At 40.7% G+C, this 19009-nt stretch overlaps 1 protein-coding gene across 1 annotated transcript in view; it reads left to right on the top strand.

The window, feature by feature from the left end:
• LOC126194895 (centrosomal protein of 104 kDa) overlaps positions 1-19009 on the top strand; it is a 461734-nt gene that overhangs the window by 340035 nt on the left and 102690 nt on the right. The window contains exon 7 of the mRNA XM_049933248.1: positions 10103-10310. Coding sequence (XP_049789205.1) covers positions 10103-10310 — 208 coding nt within the window. The remainder of the gene's footprint in view (positions 1-10102; positions 10311-19009) is intronic.

Raw genomic sequence — 19009 nt, 5'->3', positions numbered from 1 at the left:
TACTGTTTACTATGTTTATTTCTGGATTCATTTATGAAATAATAATCGAATTAATAATGTAACGAAAACTAATAGGAATACAATTGTTAAGGAAAATTGTAAATCCTTTGCAATATTGTTATTTCCGCAGGATTAAGAGTTGTACGCTTGCCTCTGATGTGATTGGACATATTTTTGTATAATAGGTGCGAACAACATAATGTGAAAAATCAAAATACTGTATATGTAGCCTACTAAAATGTGAGAAAAACAGTGCAAAATATATTTATGCAAAAAATTCTGCAGCAACAATCTTCCTATTTACTTAGTTAAAACAAATGGTGAGGACCTGATGTTAGATTTTCAGCTTCAAGAATCAGCCCCTTAGACAAGAAGAACTAGATTAGATTAGATTAGATTAGTACTTGTTCAATAGATCATGAATACGACACTTCGTAATGATGTGGAACATGTCAGGTTAATAAAAGGTATCTATACAAGATATTACATTACACAAAATATTACATGACACTTAATTTTTTTGGGTGGGGTGTGGGGAAATTACCCACTTACTATATCCAAAAATTCATCTAACGAGTAGAAGGAGTTGCCATTCAGAAATTCTTTTAATTTCCTTTTAAATTCTATATGGTTATCTGTTAGACTTTTGATGCTATTAGATAAGTGACCAAAGATTATTGTGGCAGCATAATTTACACCCTTCTGAGCCAAAGTTAGCTTTAACCTTGAGTAGTGAAGATCATCCTTTCTCCTAGTGTTGTAGCCATGTACACTGCTATTACTTATGAATTCGTTCAGATTGTTAATAACAAATTTCATAAGTGATTATATTTTGTGAGACCACAGTGAAGATCCCTAGCTCTTTAAATAAGTGTCTGCAGGATGATCTTGGATGAGCTCTAGCAATTATTCTGATTACACGCTTTTGTGCAATGAACACTCTTTTACTCATTGATGAGTTACCCCAGAATATGATCCATACGAAAGCAGAGAATGAAAATAGGCGTGGTAGGCTAATTTACTGAGATGTATATCGCCAAAATTTGCAGTGACCCTAATAGCGTAAGTAGCTGAACTCAAAGTTTTCAGCAGATCTTCAGTGTGTTTTATCCAGTTCAACCCCTCATCAATGCATACACCTAGAAATTTTGATTATTCTACCTTAGCTACCGATTTCTGATTGAAGTCTATACTTATTAATGGCATCAACCCATTTACTGTGTGGAACTCTATATACTGTGTTTTGTCAAAGTTTAATGAGAGCCCATTTGCGGAGAACCACTTAATGATTTTCTGAAAAACATCATTTACAATTTCATCAATTAATTCTTGTCTGTTGGGTGTGATAGCTACACTTGTATCATCAGCAAAAAGTACCAGCTTTGCATCTTCGTGAATATAGAATGGCAAGTCATTAATATATATTAAGAACAGCAGAGGACTCAGGACCGAACCTTCCAGCACCCCATTCTTGATTGTTCCCCAGTTTAAGAAATCACCAGTTTTTTGCATATTATGTGAACTGTTTATTTCAACTTTCTGCACTCTTCCAGTTAGGTATGATTTAAACCATTTGAGCACTGTCTCATTCATACCACAGTACTTGAGCTTATCTAGAAGTATTCCATGATTTACACAGTCAAAAGCCTTTGACAGATCACAAAAAATCCCAATGGGTGACTTCCGGTTACTGAGAGCATTTAATATTTCATTATTGAAAGTATATATAGCATTTTCCGTTGAAAAACCTTTCTGGAAATCAAACTGAGATTTTGTTAAAACTTTATTTTTACAAAGGTGTGAAGCTACTGTACAATACATTACTTTTTCAAGAATTTTGGATAAAGCAGTCAGAAGAGAGCTTGGGTAGTAGTTGTTGACATCAAACTTATCCCCTTTTTTATGCAGTGGTTTAACAATGGCATACTTCAGTCTATCTGGGAAAATACCCTGCTTCAGTGAGCTATTACAAATATGGCTAAGAATCCCACTTATCTCTTGGGAACAAGCTTTTAGTATCCTGCTGGAAATGCCATCAATTCCATGTGAGCTTTTATTCTTGAGAGAGTTTATTATCTTCCTCATTTCAGAAGGAGAGGTGGGTGGAATTTCAATTGTATCAAATTGTGTGGGTAAGGCCTCTTCCATTAACTGCCTTGCTTCTCTAATGAACATTTAGATCCTATTTTCTCTACAACATTTAAAAAATGATTATTCAAAATGTTTTCGACTTCCGGCTTGTTGTTTGTCAAGTTTCCATTCGCTTTTATGGTAATACCGTCATCCTGTACTCTTGGTTGCCCTGTCTCCCTTGTAATAATATTCCAGATTGATTTGATTTTGTTATCAGAGGTATAATCTCAGACATGATGCACATGCTTCTGGACTTTTTAATAACCTTTCTTAATGTTGCTCAGTATTTTTATAATATTTGGCTGTTTTCGGGACGTTACACTTTCTTGTTGTTAGATACAGTTCCCTTTTGTGGTTACATGATATATTTCTTCCTTTAGTAAGCCAAGGTTTTTTGCATGGTTTCTTATAATTAGATTTAACTACTTTTTTGGGGAAACAGTTTCCAAATTCTCTTACAAGTGTATCATGAAATAAATTATATTTTTACATTAGCGTCGGGTTCCTTGTACACCTCATCCCAGTCTAACTGCTGAAGATTTTCCCTGAAATTTCTAATTGTTGAGTCATTAATTGAACGCAGAACTTAGGAGGGTAGTTTTGAATTCCTGCCGGCCGGATTGGCCGTGCGGTTCTAGGCGCTACAGTCTGTAGCCGAGCGACCGCTACGGTCGCAAGTTCGAATCCTGCCTCGGGCATGGATGTGTGTGATGTCCTTAGGTTAGTTAGGTTTAATTAGTTCTAATTGACTGATGACCTCAGAAGTTAATCCGCATAGTGCTCAGAGCCATTTTTGAATTACTGAATGGAGCTATGTCATAATACTGTAACTATGTCATTACGACTAAGTTGTCATTACGACTATGGTTACGAAAGTTAAAAAGTCGGTCAAGAAGGCTAGAAGAGTATTTTTACTAGAAAGAGCAGATAAGCAGCTGTTATCATCCCCCTTAGCAAATGAATCGACTTCATTTACTTCCGGTACGATGGACGTGGAAGAATTATGGGCAAATTTTAAACACATTGTAAATCACGCATTGGAGAAGTATGTGCCGAAAAAGTGGGTTACGGACGGAAAAGACCCACCGTGGTTTAACAACGTATTTCGGAGAATGCTCAAGAAGCAAAGGCAGTTGTACTCGCGGTACAAGAAAGATTGGAGGAATGAGGACAGGCAAAAGTTAGTAGAAATTCGTGCTGCTGTAAAAAGAGTGATGCGCGAAGCATTCAACCACTACCACCGTCATACTTTAGCAAAAGATCTTGCTGAAAACCTAAGGAAATTCTGGTCTTATGTAAAATCGGTAAGCGGGTCGAAGGCTTCCATCCAGTCACTCACTGATCAGTCTGGCCTGCCAACGGAAGACAGCAAAACGAAAGCTGAAATTTTAAATTTAGCATTTGAGAAATCTTTCACGCAGGAGGATCGTACAAACATACCGCCGTTTGAGTCTCGTACAGATTCCCGTATGGAGGACATAGTGATAGACACCCTGTGGTTGTGAAGCAGCTGAATGGGTTGAAAATAAATAAATCGCCGGGTCCTGATGGGATTCCAATTCGGTTTTACAGAGAGTACTCTACAGCATTGGCTCCTTACTTAGTTTGCATTTATCGCGAATCTCTTGCCCAATGTAAAGTACCGAGCGACTGGAAATAAGCGAAGGTGACGCCTGTATATAAGAAGGGTAGAAGGACGGATCCTCAAAATTACAGACCAATTTCCTTAACATCGGTTTGTTGCAGGATTCTCGAACATATTCTCAGTTCGAATATAATGAATTTCCTTGAGACAGAGAAGTCGTTGTCCATGCATCAGCATGGCTTTAGAAAGCATCGCTCCTGCGAAACGCAACTCGCCCTTTTTTCACACGATATCTTGCGAACCATGGATGAAGGGTATCAGACGGATGCCATATTCCTTGACTTCCGGAAAGCGTTTGACTCGGTGCCCCACTGCAGACTCCTAACTAAGGTACGAGCATATGGGATTGGTTCCCAAATATGCGAGTGGCTCGAAGACTTCTTAAGTAATAGAACCCAGTACGTTGTCCTCGGTGGTGAGTGTTCATCGGAGGTGAGGGTATCATCTGGAGTGCCCCAGGGAAGTGTGGTAGGTCTGCTGTTGTTTTCTATCTACATAAATGATCTTTTGGATAGGGTGGATAGCAATGTGCGGCTGTTTGCTGATGATGCATTGGTGTACGGTAAGGTGTCGTCGTTGAGTGACTGTAGGACGATACAAGATGACTTGGACGGGATTTGTGATTGGTGTAAAGAATGGCAGCTAACTCTAAATATAGATAAACGCAAATTAATGCAGATGAATAGGAAAAAGAATCCCGTAACGTTTGACTATTCCATTAGTAGTGTAGTGCTTGACACAGTCACGTCGATTTGGGAGTAACATTGCAGAGCGATATGAAGTGAGACAAGCATGTAACGGCAGTTGTGGGGAAGGCGGACAGTCGTCTTCAGAAATGGCTCTGAGCACTATGGGACTTAACTGCTGTGGCCATCAGTCCCCTAGAACTTAGAACTACTTAAACCTAACTAACCTAAGGACATCACACACATGCATGCCCGAGGCAGGATTCGAACCTGCGACCATAGAGGTTACGCGGTTCCAGAATGTAGCGCCTAGAACCGCACGGCCACTCCGGCCGGCTAGTCATCTTCTGTTCATTGGTAGAATTTTGGGAAGATGTGGTTCATCTGTAAAGGAGACCGCTTATAAAACACTAATACGACCTATTCTTGAGTACTGCTCGAGCGTTTAGGATCCCTATCAGGTCAGATTGAGGGAGGACATAGAAGCAATTTTTTGTATCTGTCAGAGGCGGGCTGCTAGATTTGTTACTGGTAGGTTTGATCATCACGCGAGTGCTACGGGAATGCTTCAGGAACTCGGGTGGGAGTCTCTGGAGGAAAGGAGGCGTTCTTTTCGTGAATCGCTACTGAGGAAATTTAGAGAACCAGCATTTGAGGCTGACTGCAGTACAATTTTACTGCCGCCAACTTATATTTCGCGGAAAGACCCCAAAGATAAGAGAGATTAGGGCTCGTACAGAGACATATAGGCAGTCATTTTTCCCTCGTTCTGTTTGGGAGTGGAAGAGGGAGAGAAGATGCTAGTTGTGGTACGAGGTACCCTCCGCCACGCACCGTATGGTGGATTGTGGAGTATGTATGTAGATGTAGATGTAGCTGAGCACCATGATCAGAGAGGCCATTCTCAACAGGACAAGAATTCACGTTTTTAAACTTATCTTGGTCTATAAAAGTGTTATCTATCAATGTGCTGCTGTCCTTTACTACCTGAGTAGGGAAATTAATGACAGATGTCAAACTGAAAGAACTGAGCTAGACTTCCAGGTCATTCTTCCTATTATACTCTTTCAGTGAATCGACGTTGAAGTCCCCACAAATAATAATTTGCTTTCCCCCATCTGACAGGTAGCACAACAAGGCATCCAAGTTTTCCAGTAATAAACGAAATTTTCCTGAATGGGACCTATATACTGTTCCAATTATAAAACAGTCCTCCTTCAGTTTAAGTTGACAGGCATGTGCTTCTATATGTTGCTCTAGACAAAACTTTTTTGTATCTAGAGCCATCTCATCATGACAAGGTAAGTAAACTTGGAAGTTTATTGTATTCTTTGCTCCTCTCAAATCTTCAAGAAAAGCTTCGCTTATTAATTACTTGGACTGGGTATTGTTTAATGTGAACAATAGATGGAACAAAGAAGGAGGGGGCATATTAAAAGCTGTCCCTTTGTTCCATATGGCTTTCCTTGAATTCTTATCTGAGTATTCTCATGTGTCTTTCTAGTTTGCCTTTCTTTACCATCCAAAAGCGCTGGACACAAAAGATTCACATCAAATAAATAATTGAAATGAAGTAAAATTTAGTATTGTTCATTGCTTGTAGAAAAGTGAACGAGAAATAGGTTTGTAACATACACTACTGGCCATTACAATTGCTACACCAAGAAGAAATGCAGATGATAAACTGGTATTCATTGGACAAATATATTGTACTAGAACTGACATGTGATTACATTTTCACGCAATTCGGGTGCATAGATCCTGACAAATCAGTACCCACAACAACCACCTCTGGCCGTAATAACGGCCTTGATATGCCTGGGCATTGAGTCAAACAGAGCTTGGATGGCGCGTATAGGTAGAACTGCCCATGCAGCTTCAACACGATACCACAGTTCATCAAGAGTAGTGACTGGCGTATTGTGACGAGCCTGTTGCTCGAACACCATTGACCAGTTGTTTTCAATTGGCAAGATATCTGGAGAATGTGCTGGCCAGGGCACCAATCGAACATTTTCTGTATCCAGAAAGGCCCGTACAGGATCTGCAACATGCGGTCATGCATTATCCTGCTGAAATGTAGGGTTTAGCAGGGATCGAATGAAGGGTAGAGTCACAGGTCGTAACACATCTGAAATGTAACGTCCACTGTTCAAAGTGCCGTCAGTGCGAACAAGAGGTGACCGAGATGTGTATACAATGGCACGCCATACAATCACGCTGGGTGAGACACCAGTATGGCGATGACGAATACACGCTTCTAATGTGCGTTCACCGCGATGTCGCCAAACACGGATGTGACCATCACGATGCTCTAAACAGAACCTGGATTCATTCGAAAAAATAACGTTTTGCCATTCGTGCACCCAGGTTCGTCGTTGAGTACGCCATCGCAGGCACTCCTGTCTGTGATGCAGCGTCAAGGGTAATCGCAGCGATGGTCTCCAAGCTGATAGTCCATGCTGCTGCAAACGTCGTCGAACTGTTCGTGTAGATGGTTGTTGTCTTGTGAACGTCGCCATCTGTTGACTCAGGGATCGAGACGTGGCTGCACGATCCGTTATAGCCATGCAGATAAGATGCCTGTCATCTCAACTGCTAGTGATACGAGGCCATTGGCATCCAACACGGCGTTCCGTATTACCATCCTGAACCCACCGATTCCATATTCTGCTAACAGTCATTGGATCTTGACCAACGCGAGCAGAAGTGTTGCGATACGATAAATCGCTTTCGCGATAGGCTACAATCCGACCTTTATCGAAGTCGGAAACGTGATGGTACGCATTTTTCCTCCTTATATGAGGCACCACAACAACGTTTCACAAGGCAACGCCGGTCAACTGCTGTTTGCGTATGAGAAATAGGTTGGAAACTTTCCTCATGTCAGCATGTTGTAGGTGTCGCCACCAGCACCAGCCTTGTGTGAATGCTCTGAAAAGCTAATCATTTGCATATCACAGCATCTTCTTCCTGTCGGTTAAATTTCGCATCGGTAGCACGTCATCTTCATGGTGTAGCAATTTTAATGGCCAGTAGTGTATATAGTGTGAAACCAAATCGATTTTATACTGGTAGAAGAAAGATACAGGAATGGAATCAAGAAGGTGCACACATTACCAGGTGCAGATATTAATAGTGACCACAACTTACTTATGGCAGAAATAGAAATAAGAATGAAAAAACTGAAAAAGGCGACCATGGTGAAGAAGTGGGATTTAGAGAAGATAAGGTCCAACAAAGAACATATTACAGAAATGCTGTCTCGGGACTTTCTAAACACTTTACGAGACAAAGAAGCACCTGATAATGCCAACGAGTACTGCAATATGCTGAAAGAAGGAATCATTAAAGCAGGACAGCAAAATATAGGATATGTAAAAGGGAAAAGGTAAAAAAAACCATGGGTCACACAAAAAATGATTTCAAAGATGGAGGAGAGAAGAAAATTGAAAAACAAGAAAACTGAAGATGCAAGAAAGATATACCGAAGGTTAAATAACGAACTGCGAAGAGAAACAGAGCAGGCTAGGAAAAAATGGCTAAAAGAGGAATGTGATGAAATTGAAGAACTGGATAGGAAGGGAAGATACGACTTACTATACAACACAGTAAAGACTATGACATGGGAACAAAACAGAGCAGGAAGTGCTACTATGGAAATTTTGAGTAAAGACGAAGAGGTAGTGTACAAAGATCGTAACGATGTCCTCCAGAGATGGGAAGAATATATAAAAGAGCTATATGACACAAATAGCAAACCAGAAACTCTGGAACTTGAATCACACAACAGTGTAAGTGATGAAGAGAAAGGACCGACCATCATAATGGAAGAAGTAAAGTCTGCCATTGCTGCAATGAAAAATGGCAAAGCATTAGGTACAGGTACAATACCGGGAGAAATACTAAAATGCTTGAACCACAATGGAATAAGAGAAATATTGAGGTTATGTAATAAAATATATGACAGTGGTGAATGGCCTGAGGACTTTTTGACAACAGTAATGATTCCATTAACGAAAAAACAAGGAACCAAGAAATGCAGCGAGCACAGGACAATCAGCCTCATTTCACATGCAGCCAAAGTGATGTTAAGAATAATTAATAAAAGACTTGAAAAAGTAATAGATGAGAATCTCGGCGAGGAGCAGTTTGGCTTTAGATGGAATACGGGCACCAGAGATGCAATAGGGCTCCTGCGAATCTTGGGAGAAAGATTTATTGAAAAAGGAAGAGACCTATATATGTGCTTCATCGATTTAGAAAAGGCATTTGACAATGTGGTTTGGGACAAGCTGGCGACTATTATGAGGGAAAAGAGAGTGGACTGGAAAACCAGAAGACTTATAAACTCATTATACCTTAATCAAAAAGTTTCAGTTAAAGTGAGAGGAGAAAGTACAAACCGGATCAGACTAGGGAAAGGAGTAAGACAAGGATGCTGTTTATCACCTACTCTTTTCAACCTGTACTTGGAAAATATGATTGACCAATGCTCATTAGATGACAAAGAGGTAGAAATTGGAGGAAGAAGAGTAGGGTGTTTGAGATTTGCTGATGACATGGTCCTTCTAGCCACAGGGGATAAATAATTACAGGATTTGGTGGACACCATTGCAACTAACGGAAAAAAATATGGAATGAAAATTAACACAAATAAAACAAAAGTATTGGCAATAGGAGGAAATAAGGAAATAAAAATTGTGCTGAATGGAGAAACACTAGAACAGATACAAAATTTTAAGTATCTTGGAAGCAGGATAGACACCGACTGGAAGTGCACCACAGAAATTAAAACAAGGATAGCAATGGCAAAAGAGGCGTTTTATAAGAAAAGCAGAATCTTCTGCAGCGGTCTGGACAGAGAACTCAGAAAGAGACTCATAAAATGTCTTGTATGGAGTGTTCTTCTATATGGCGCTGAAACATGGACTATGAGAAAAAAAGACAGAGAAAGGCTGGAGGCTTTTGAGATCTGGACATGGCGGAAGATGGAAAGAATAAGTTGGATGGACAGAGTAAGAAATGAAGAGGTACTGAGAAGAGTGGGAGAGAAAAGACAGTTACTAGATGTAATAAAGAGAAGAAAAAGAAATTGGATTGGGCATATATTAAGAAAGAATGACGGACTGATAAAAACAGTTTTAGAAGGTTATGTAGAAGGGAAAAGGAAGCGAGGAAGGAAGAGATTGCAGATACTGGATGACATGATGGACGGTACAACATACAGCACCCTTAAGAAGGAAGCAATGGATCACAGAAAATGGAGAGGCAAAGGACCTGCTAATATAGCAGATAACTGATGATGATGAGTGTATTTACCAATGCAGTCAGACATGGCCCACACATCTAGCGTTCTTCATGTCACGAACAAAGGAGCTTACACACTGTGAAACCTAGTGAAGGTATTCTGGTCTACAGGGACACTTCTCTGGCGCCGCATTCTACCTCCAGTCTTCAATTGTAGGATAGGTGGTACAGGAGTTTTTCAGGCTGTCTTATGTGTAGATTTACTGTATTTTCGCAGTATCCTACCAATGAATTACAGGTTACCATCGGCTTTACCTCCCGCTTTTGCGTGCTCCATTTGAGCCAGTGTAGAGATGAAAACCTGACCAGTTTGTGTGTGTTTGCGCAGGGGCACCAGCGGCAGCGCGGGTTAGCCCGTCGTCATCGCCCACAAACATGCAGCTGAGCCACAGCCACAGCCAAACACAAAGCCTGCAGCTGCACACGGGGTCTCTCCGTAGCTCGCAGCGACGCCGCAACAAGTCTGCGGGCGCCGCGCTGCCCGCCAGGAACAGCTACGAGGCCTACGAGGAACGCACCGTCCCCGCACTAAGGCAGTAAGTACACTTGGCAACTTCTAGATTCCAGTCAGCTCTCGAAGACGGGTTTCTGTTCACCGTTTCAGTCCTTGCATGTAGTGTCAAAAAATTGTTGACGCAAACATTTATACACCTACTGCTGGTGCAATCACAGGTAATGTACATTTATTTGCATTTTGTATCAGTACAATTAAGTTGACACTGTGTTCAAAGTATCTGTGTACTGTAATGCTTGAAATACATTTCTGATATACCGAAGGTTGTGAGTTCGAATCTTGTGAAGTGCTTTAAAACTTACATTTTTAAATTTTCATTGAAATGATTTTCATCATTATTTTCATTCCATTAATTGATTTGAATTAATTTTTTTTCGTTTCTGATCCTTTATCACATTGTGTAACCATCATATTAACATTTTTATTTATGCTCGATTTTTTTGTATCATTCTGTTTTCATTTTCAGTCTTCGTCCATGTAATCCCAATTATTTTTTATATATTAACATTTTATATTTTCGTTCATGTTATTGCGTTTGTTATTTCTATTCCTCATTTTGCTAGAGTTGTGTTTTATTCACAATCTCTTCTTTCATTTCTAATCGCTTACCGCATTGTTTAATCATCATATTAACATTTTTATTTGCAATCATTTTTCTTTATATCATTCTTTTTTCATTTGCAATCTTTGTCCATTCATTTTCATTATTTTTTATATGTTATCATTTCATATTTTCTTTCATATTATTGCCTTCATTATTTCTATTCGTCATTTTGCTAGAGTTTTGTTTTATTCACAATCCTTTATTTCGTTTAAACATCCATTTATGTTATTTTGTCTATAGGGCAAAAGAATCAATGTCTTAAAAGTTTTATGGTGATTGTAATCCAGAAGTTGTCAGTTTTGCGTATTGTTTCCCAGTTCCTTTTTCTTACTTCTTGCTTCTCAGTTCTTTGTTGTGTATGTTTCCTTTGACCAAAATGGGATGAACGCTTTCGGTTCTCAGACTTTTATTTATGCCTGCTGGCTTTTAACACAGAAACTTGTGAAACAAATTATTACGTTGAATTGAAATATGTCTTGAAACAAACAAAATATTTGTAACATCAAAATCATAGAATTACGGAACGAAATAATTCATTAAAATATTTCACGAACAAGTTGTGATGATAATAATGAAGTTGTTTAAGGACTAATGATATAAGAAGTGGCAACAATCTCTGGGGTGCCCCGCAAATCCGAGTAAAAGCCAGTGAGAAACGTCGTAGTGGTTGTGTCGCTGCTTGTTCAATTGTGGGGAGTTGGCATTAAAGCAGCCGTTTGTGGTATCGGGGTACTGTCAGCAATATGCGACCTTGGTGAGCAAATCCTTTGTGTGTATCAGAATAAATATCAACCATCATATTTCTGGTAGATATAGTGTTCAAAAGTTGTAATGAAAATAACGTGTAACATCTGATACATAAGATTGCAGTAATGCGCAAGTTGAAATGAATCTGTGGAACTTTTTTCTGCTCATCTTAGGAAGGTTTTCAGCAAATTTAACCAGACCGCATACCATCTGAAGTAAGGTACGATAAGAACGTCGTAGAACACTTATTTGAGCCAAGGGGCTGAGTTGGCATTGGGAAAAGGCTGATGTGTATCGAAAACGGCCGATATTAGTGTTCACACATATTTTTTAACTGCAGTACAAGCACATGCTTTTGAATAACAAATCTGCACTCCACTTGACACGTCTTGGTTCTTGGACATATATTCGACTCCTTTTGGGTTCTCAAGAACGGTTCTCGATTCCTTGAAGTTCTTGGTTCTGCCCATCTCTAGTGCACACGAAACAACTCCACCCATACCAGCAAAACCGTTGAGGTAGAGGAGGGGTCACTGGTAGTTGTGTGGATTCCATTGCACATGTTACTGCACAGTAGGGTAGGGGGAGTTCTACGGCTGGAGCCAATGCACAAATGTTTATCTTGCACAACTTCCAATCTACATTTAGCTATTCTGTAAACGTTTGTGTTGACAGCAGATGTCAGTATAACCACAGGCGAGTTCCTATAGGTGGAGGCGCTACAAGTAGCTCCAAAATGGCGTCTGCAACAGGGGTGCGTTCCAAGCATGGAATTGTCTACATCTACATCTACAAGGATACTATGCAAATCACATTAAGTGCTTGGCAGACGTTTCATCTAACCACCTTTACAGTTCTCTATTATTCCAATCTTGTACAGTGCGTAGAAAGAATGAACACCTATATCTTTCTCTACGAGCTCTGACTTACCTTATTTTATCGTGGTGATCGTTCCTCCCAATGTAGGTCGGTGTCAACAAAATATTTTCGCATCCGGATGAGACAGTTGGAGATTGGAAATTCGTGAGAAGATTCTGTCGCAACGAAAAATGCCTTTCTTTTAATGATGTCCAGCCCAAATCCTGTATCATTTCTGTGACACTCTTTCCCATATTTCGCGATAATTCAAAACGTGCTGCCTTTCTTTGAACTTTTTCGATGTACTTCATCAGTCCTATCTGGTAAGGATCCCACATCGTGCAACAGTAATCTAAAACAGGACGGACAAGTGCAGTGTAGGCAGCCTCCTTAGTAGGTCTGTTGCATTTTCTAAGTGCCCTGCCAATAAAACGCAGTCTTTGGTTAGCCTTCCCCACAACATTTTCTATGTGTTCCTTTCAATTTAAGTTGTTCGTAATTGAAATACCTAGGTATTTAGTTGAATTTATGGCTTTTAGATTAGACTGATTTATTGTGTTACCGAAGTTTAACGAGTTCCTTTTAGCAGTCATATGGATAACCTCACACTTTTCGTTATTTAGGGTCAACAGCCACTTTTCGCACCATTCAGATATCTTTTCTAAATCGTTTTTCAGTTTGTTATGATCTTCTGATGACTTTATTAGTTGATAAATGACAGTGTCGTCTGCAAACAACCGAAGACGGCTGCTCAGATTGTCTCCCAAATTGTTTGTATAGATAAGGAACAGGTAAGGGCCTGTAACACTTCCTTGGGGAATGCCAGAAATCACTTCTGTTTTACTCTATGACTTTCCGTCAGTTACTACGAACTGTGACCTCTCTGACAGGAAATCACAAATCCAGTCACATACCTGAGACGATATTCCATAAGCACACAATTTCACTACGAGCCGCTTGTGTGGTACTGTGTCAAAAGCCTTCCGGAAATCCAGAAATACGGAATCGATCTGAAATCCATTGTCAATAGTACTCCATACTTCATGAGAATAAATAGCTAGTTGTGTTTCACATGAACGATGTTTTCTAAACCCATGTTGACTGTGTGTCAATAGATCATTTTCTTCGGGGTAATTCATAATGTTCGAACACAATATATGTTCCGAAATCCTGCTACTTATCGACATTAACGATATGGGCCTATAATTTAGTGGATTACTCCTACTACCTTTCTTGAATATTGGTGTGACCTGTGCAACTTTCCAGTCTTTAGTTACGGATCTTTCGTTGAGCGAACGGTCGTATATGATTGTTAAGTATGAAGCTAATGCATCAGCATACTCCGAAAGGAACGTAATTGGTATACAGTCTGGACCAGAAGACTTGCTTTTATTAAGTGATTTAAGTTACTTCACTACTCCGATGATATTTACTTCTACGTTGCTCATGTTGGCAGCTGTTCTCGATTCGAATTCTGGAATATTTACTTCGTCTTCTTTTGTGAAGGCATTTCGAAAGACTGTGTTTAGTAACTCTGCTTTGGCAGCACTGTCATCGATAGTATCTTCATTGCTATCTCGCAGAGAAGGCATTGATTGTTTCTTGCCGCTAACATACTTCACATACGACCAGAATCTCTTTGGATTTTCTGCCAGGTTTCGAGACAGTTTCTTTGTAGAAACTGCTATACGCATCTCGCACTGAAGTCCGCGCTAAATTTCGGGCTTCCGTAAAAGATCGCCAATCTTTGGGATTTTTCGTCTGTTTAAATTTGTTATGTTTGTTTTGTTGTTTCTGCAACAGTGTTCTAACCCGTTTTGTGTACCAAGGAGGATCAGCTCCGCCGTTGGTTAATTTATTCGGTATAAATCTCTCAATTGCTGCCGGTATTATTTCTTTGAATTTAAGCCACATTTGGTCTAAACTTACATTATTAATTTGGAATGAGGGGATTGTCTCTCTGGAAGGCGTCAAGTGAAGTTTTATCTGCTTTTTTGAATAGGTATATTTTTCGAGGATTTGGGGATTACAATATTCAATCTCGCTACGACAACCGTGTTCATTAATCCCTGAATCGGTTTTGACGCTCGTTATTAAATCAGGATTATTTGTTGCTAAGAGGTCAAGTGTGTTTTCACAACCGCTTACTATTCGCGTGAGCTCATGAACTAACTGCTCGAAATAATTTTCAGAGAATGCATTTAGCACAATTTCTTACGATATTTTATGCGTACTTCCGGAATTGAACATGTATTTTCGCCAACATACGGAGGGTAAATTAAAGTCACCACCAACTATTATCGTATGAGTCCAGTACGTGTTTGAAATCAAACTCCTGTTTTCTTTGAACCATTCAGCAACTGTATCAATGAATTGGGAGGTCGGTAAAAGGATCCAGTTATTATTTCATTCCGGTTGTCAAGAATGACCTCTGCCCATACTAACTCACAGGAAGTATCTACTTCAATTTCACGACAAGTTAAATTGCTTCTGACAGCAACAAACGCACCACCGCCAACCCTGTTTAGGCTATCCTTTCGGAATACCGTTAGGTTCTTCGCAAAAATTTCGGCTGAGCTTATATCCGGCTTTCAGTGCCTATAAAGATTCGAGCATCAATGCTTTCTATTAGCGCTTGGAGCTCTGGTACTTTCCCAACACAGCTATGACAATTTACAACTGTTATATCAATGGTTCCTGTATCTACGTTCTTCCTACGTTCAGCCTGCACCCATTGTGACTGAAGCCCTTCTTGTGTTTTCCCGAGACCTTCTAACCTAAAACAACCGCCCAGTCCACGCCACACAGCCCATGCTATCCGTGTAGCCGCCTCCTGCTTATTCTGGACACCTGATCTATTCAGTGGAACCCGAAACCCAACGACCTGCATCCTGCAGCCTACATGGTCACAGAACCACCTGAGTCTCTGATTCAGACCCTCCACTTGGCTCTGCACCAAACGACCACAGTTGGGTCTGTCGATGATGCTGTAAGTGGTGAGCTCCACCTTAATCTCGCAAGCAGGACTGACAGTCTTTACCATTTCTGCTAGCCGCCCAAAACCAGAGAGAATCTCCTCCAATCCAAAGTGACAGACGTCATTGGTACTGACATGAGTCACCACCTGCAGTTGGCTGCACCTTCTACACTTCATGGCATCCGGAAGCACCCTTTCCACATCCAGAGTGACTCCCCCCCGGTATGCACATGGAGAGCACACTGGCGTTCTTCCCCTCAGTGTGCGTTGGAGCTCCCAACTACCAGCAAACCCACCATCCGTGAAAGCCCAGATCTTGCAGGCTGAGAAGCTTCCTCTGGAACAGGGTGGACAACTGCAACTGGCTTAGAGACTATGACAAGCACAGATAACACCCAAAAGCTGTTCATCAAACGAAATGAGGAGACCCTATAATCGACCTCTCAGAAAGTCTTTCGCTGCCTGCCAGACTTTGGAATGATCTCCCACTCGGCTACAGATGAGGGGTCAACCTCCAGGCAGGCAGTACCTGGGGCAGCCACAGCAGTGAACCAATTGGGGAACACTTGGGATATGCTTGATGTCCCTCGCATCCCCGCGTCAGACCCCTAAAGTGATGCCCCTTGACAGCAACGTCAAGCTGTGTGATGGAAGCCAACACATCCTGGAGCTGTGAGCTAAGGGTCACCAACTCAGTCTGCATCTGTACACAGTTCCGATCCATTACTGAAGTCGCTTCTGTTTGAAGCTCATAAAAATATGTAACAAACGAACAGTGTGCTCAGCTTATTAGCAGCAGGAACTCCAGTTGCTCTCTCATTGATGGTCTAACCAAAACTGAGAGGCACTAATCAAAACAGACAAAAATCTATAGGTTACGAGGGTCAATACAAGGGGTGATAACAATGGCGGTACTGTGCACTACACTGTTACTAAAATAAAAGGCTGTGCCTAGTTAGCACTCGAACATGTAAGAAATTACAAAAATAACTAGTAACTACACAGGTAACTGAAAATAAGTCACTCCTGTTGAAGCTCGTAAAGATATATAACAAATGAACAGTGTACTCGCCTTATTAGCAGCAGGAACTCGAGGTGCTCTGTCCCTGATGGTCATACATCATCATGGGCTATGAAACATGGGTTCATCACTTCAAATCAGAAACAAAATGGCAATCTGTGGAGTAGCACCACACCACCTGTTCTCTGAAGAAAAAGTTCAAAGCCACACTCTCGGCATGTTAAGTCATGGCGACCATCATCTGGGACCCTGAAGGGGTTATTCCGTTTGATGTCCTTCCTCATGGTGCAACAATCAACTCTGAAGTGTACTGTGCTACCCTCATGAAATTGAAGAAACAACTTAGCAGTTTGTCACCACAAAAATGCAAACACACTTCTCCTTCCCCATGACAACACAAGGCCTCACACATTTCGTGCACCTGAGAGGAGCTCACAAAACTTCAGTGTCCTGTTCTTCCTCATTCACCCTACAGCCAGGATATTGCACTTTACGACTTCCATCTCTTTGAACCAATGAGAGATGTACTCTACAGGAAGCAATACGTGGATAACAGGGAGGTTATTGCAGTGGCAAGATGTTGGCTCCTTTGTTGACCAGTAGAGTGGTACCAAGCAGGCTTAGACAGGTACTCCCACTAAGGTGGCCTAAGACCTCACAAGTAACAGATTAATGTTGAAAAATAAGGTTTTGTCATCAAAAGATTGGGGTATAATATGGTGTGTTGAGATCCTGAATAAACCCAATCTGCTTTCAGAAAAAGTGTGTTGCATTAGTTATTGAATGCGCCTCATATTAACATGGTATGCCATTATGATCAGTAATTCGATGTATTTAGATGTTTAAAAAGTCTATACTTTCTCATTAGCGTACTGAACAAGATATAGTCACATAAACAGAGACTGCACCAAACTAAAACAATCGTTGTGTAGTAGGTTTGGCACCTTCAGCTCTATTTGTAACTCTTTAATTTTATTGCAGTCGATCTCAATTGCAACCCACCATCATCAGGCACCTTTATGATACCAGGTGATCATATGGATACCAGAGTAGTCATTGTTATATATCTCATAAAGGGTATAAGAAACTGATGTCTGCTATGCTGAACCTGCTTCCCAGTTTTTGGTGTGGATGGTCTAGAACATTTGTTAGACTGTTGAATTTTAGAGGAATTTGGAAATGCATAAGGAGGTAACCATAATCTTTCTTCACATATACCACCTGTGAATGGAATAGAAAAATAGGGAGGGGATATAGACTATATACGCACTGCAACATACTGTGTTATTCATTTATTGAGGTTACAACTCAGTTTTCAATTACTACATTCACATTTTCAGTTTTCAGTGTGTTTCAGTTTTTCACAGACAGATTCTTCTTCTTCTTCTTCTTCTTCTTCTTCTTCTTCACCTGTTCCGGTTTCTCTATGGGGTCAGCATTGTTATATCAGTTTTAGCAATGTTAGTGACATTTGGTGACCATATGCCCCTCCTGACACCACCGTCCTCACTAGGAAGGAATCAGTGTGCCCCATGTAGAGTAACTCTCATGCTGAAATGTCAGAACGTTTTCTGAATGTTTCTGTAGATTGTGTCTAAGGCAGGACATGGGTATCAGCTCAGTGTCTACAGAGGTATATGTGGGAGACCGCCCCCCCCCCCCCCCTCCATGAACCATGGACCTTGCCGTTGGTGGGGAGGCTTGCGTGCCTCAGCGATACAGATAGCCGTACAGTAGGTGCAACCACAATGGTGGGGTATCTGTTGAGAGGCCAGACAAATGTGTGATTCCTGAAGGAAGCAGCAGCCTTTTCAGTAGTTACAGGGGCAACAGTCTGGATGATTGACTGATCTGGTCTTGTAACATTAACCAAAACGGCCTTGCTATGCTGGTACTGTGAACAGCTGAAAGCAAGGGGAAACTATAGCCATAATTTTTCCTGGGGGCATGCAGCTTTACTGTATGGTTAAATGATGATGGTATCTTCTTAGGTAAAATATTCTGGAGGTAAAATAGTCCCCCATTCGGATCTCTGGGCAGTGAGTACTCAGAAGGGTGTCGTTATCAGGAGAATCAAAACTGGCATTCTACAAATTGGAGCATGGAAGGTCAGATCCCTTAATTGGGCAGGTAGCTTAGAAAATTTAAAAAGGGAAGGCTAAAGTTAGATATAGTGGGAATTAATAAAGTGCGGTAGCAGGAGGAACAAGACTTCTGGTCAGGTAAATACGGGGTTATAAATACAAAATCAAACGGGTAATGCAAGAGTAGGTTTAACAATGAATAAAAAAAGTAGGAGTGTGGAAAAGCTACTAGCATAGTGAACACATTGTTGCAGCCAAGATAGACATAAAGCCCACACCTGCCACAGTACTACAAGCTTGTATACCAACTAGATCTGCAGATGCTGAAGAGATTGAAGAAATGTATGATGAGATAAAGAAAATTGTTCAGATAGTGAAGGGAGACAAAAATTTAAGTCATGGGGGACTGGAATTTGATGGTAGGAAAACG

This window comes from Schistocerca nitens, chromosome 7 (genome assembly GCF_023898315.1).
Source record: "Schistocerca nitens isolate TAMUIC-IGC-003100 chromosome 7, iqSchNite1.1, whole genome shotgun sequence".
NCBI classification, from domain to species: domain Eukaryota; kingdom Metazoa; phylum Arthropoda; class Insecta; order Orthoptera; family Acrididae; genus Schistocerca; species Schistocerca nitens.
This window is presented reverse-complemented; position numbering and strand designations above follow the sequence as displayed.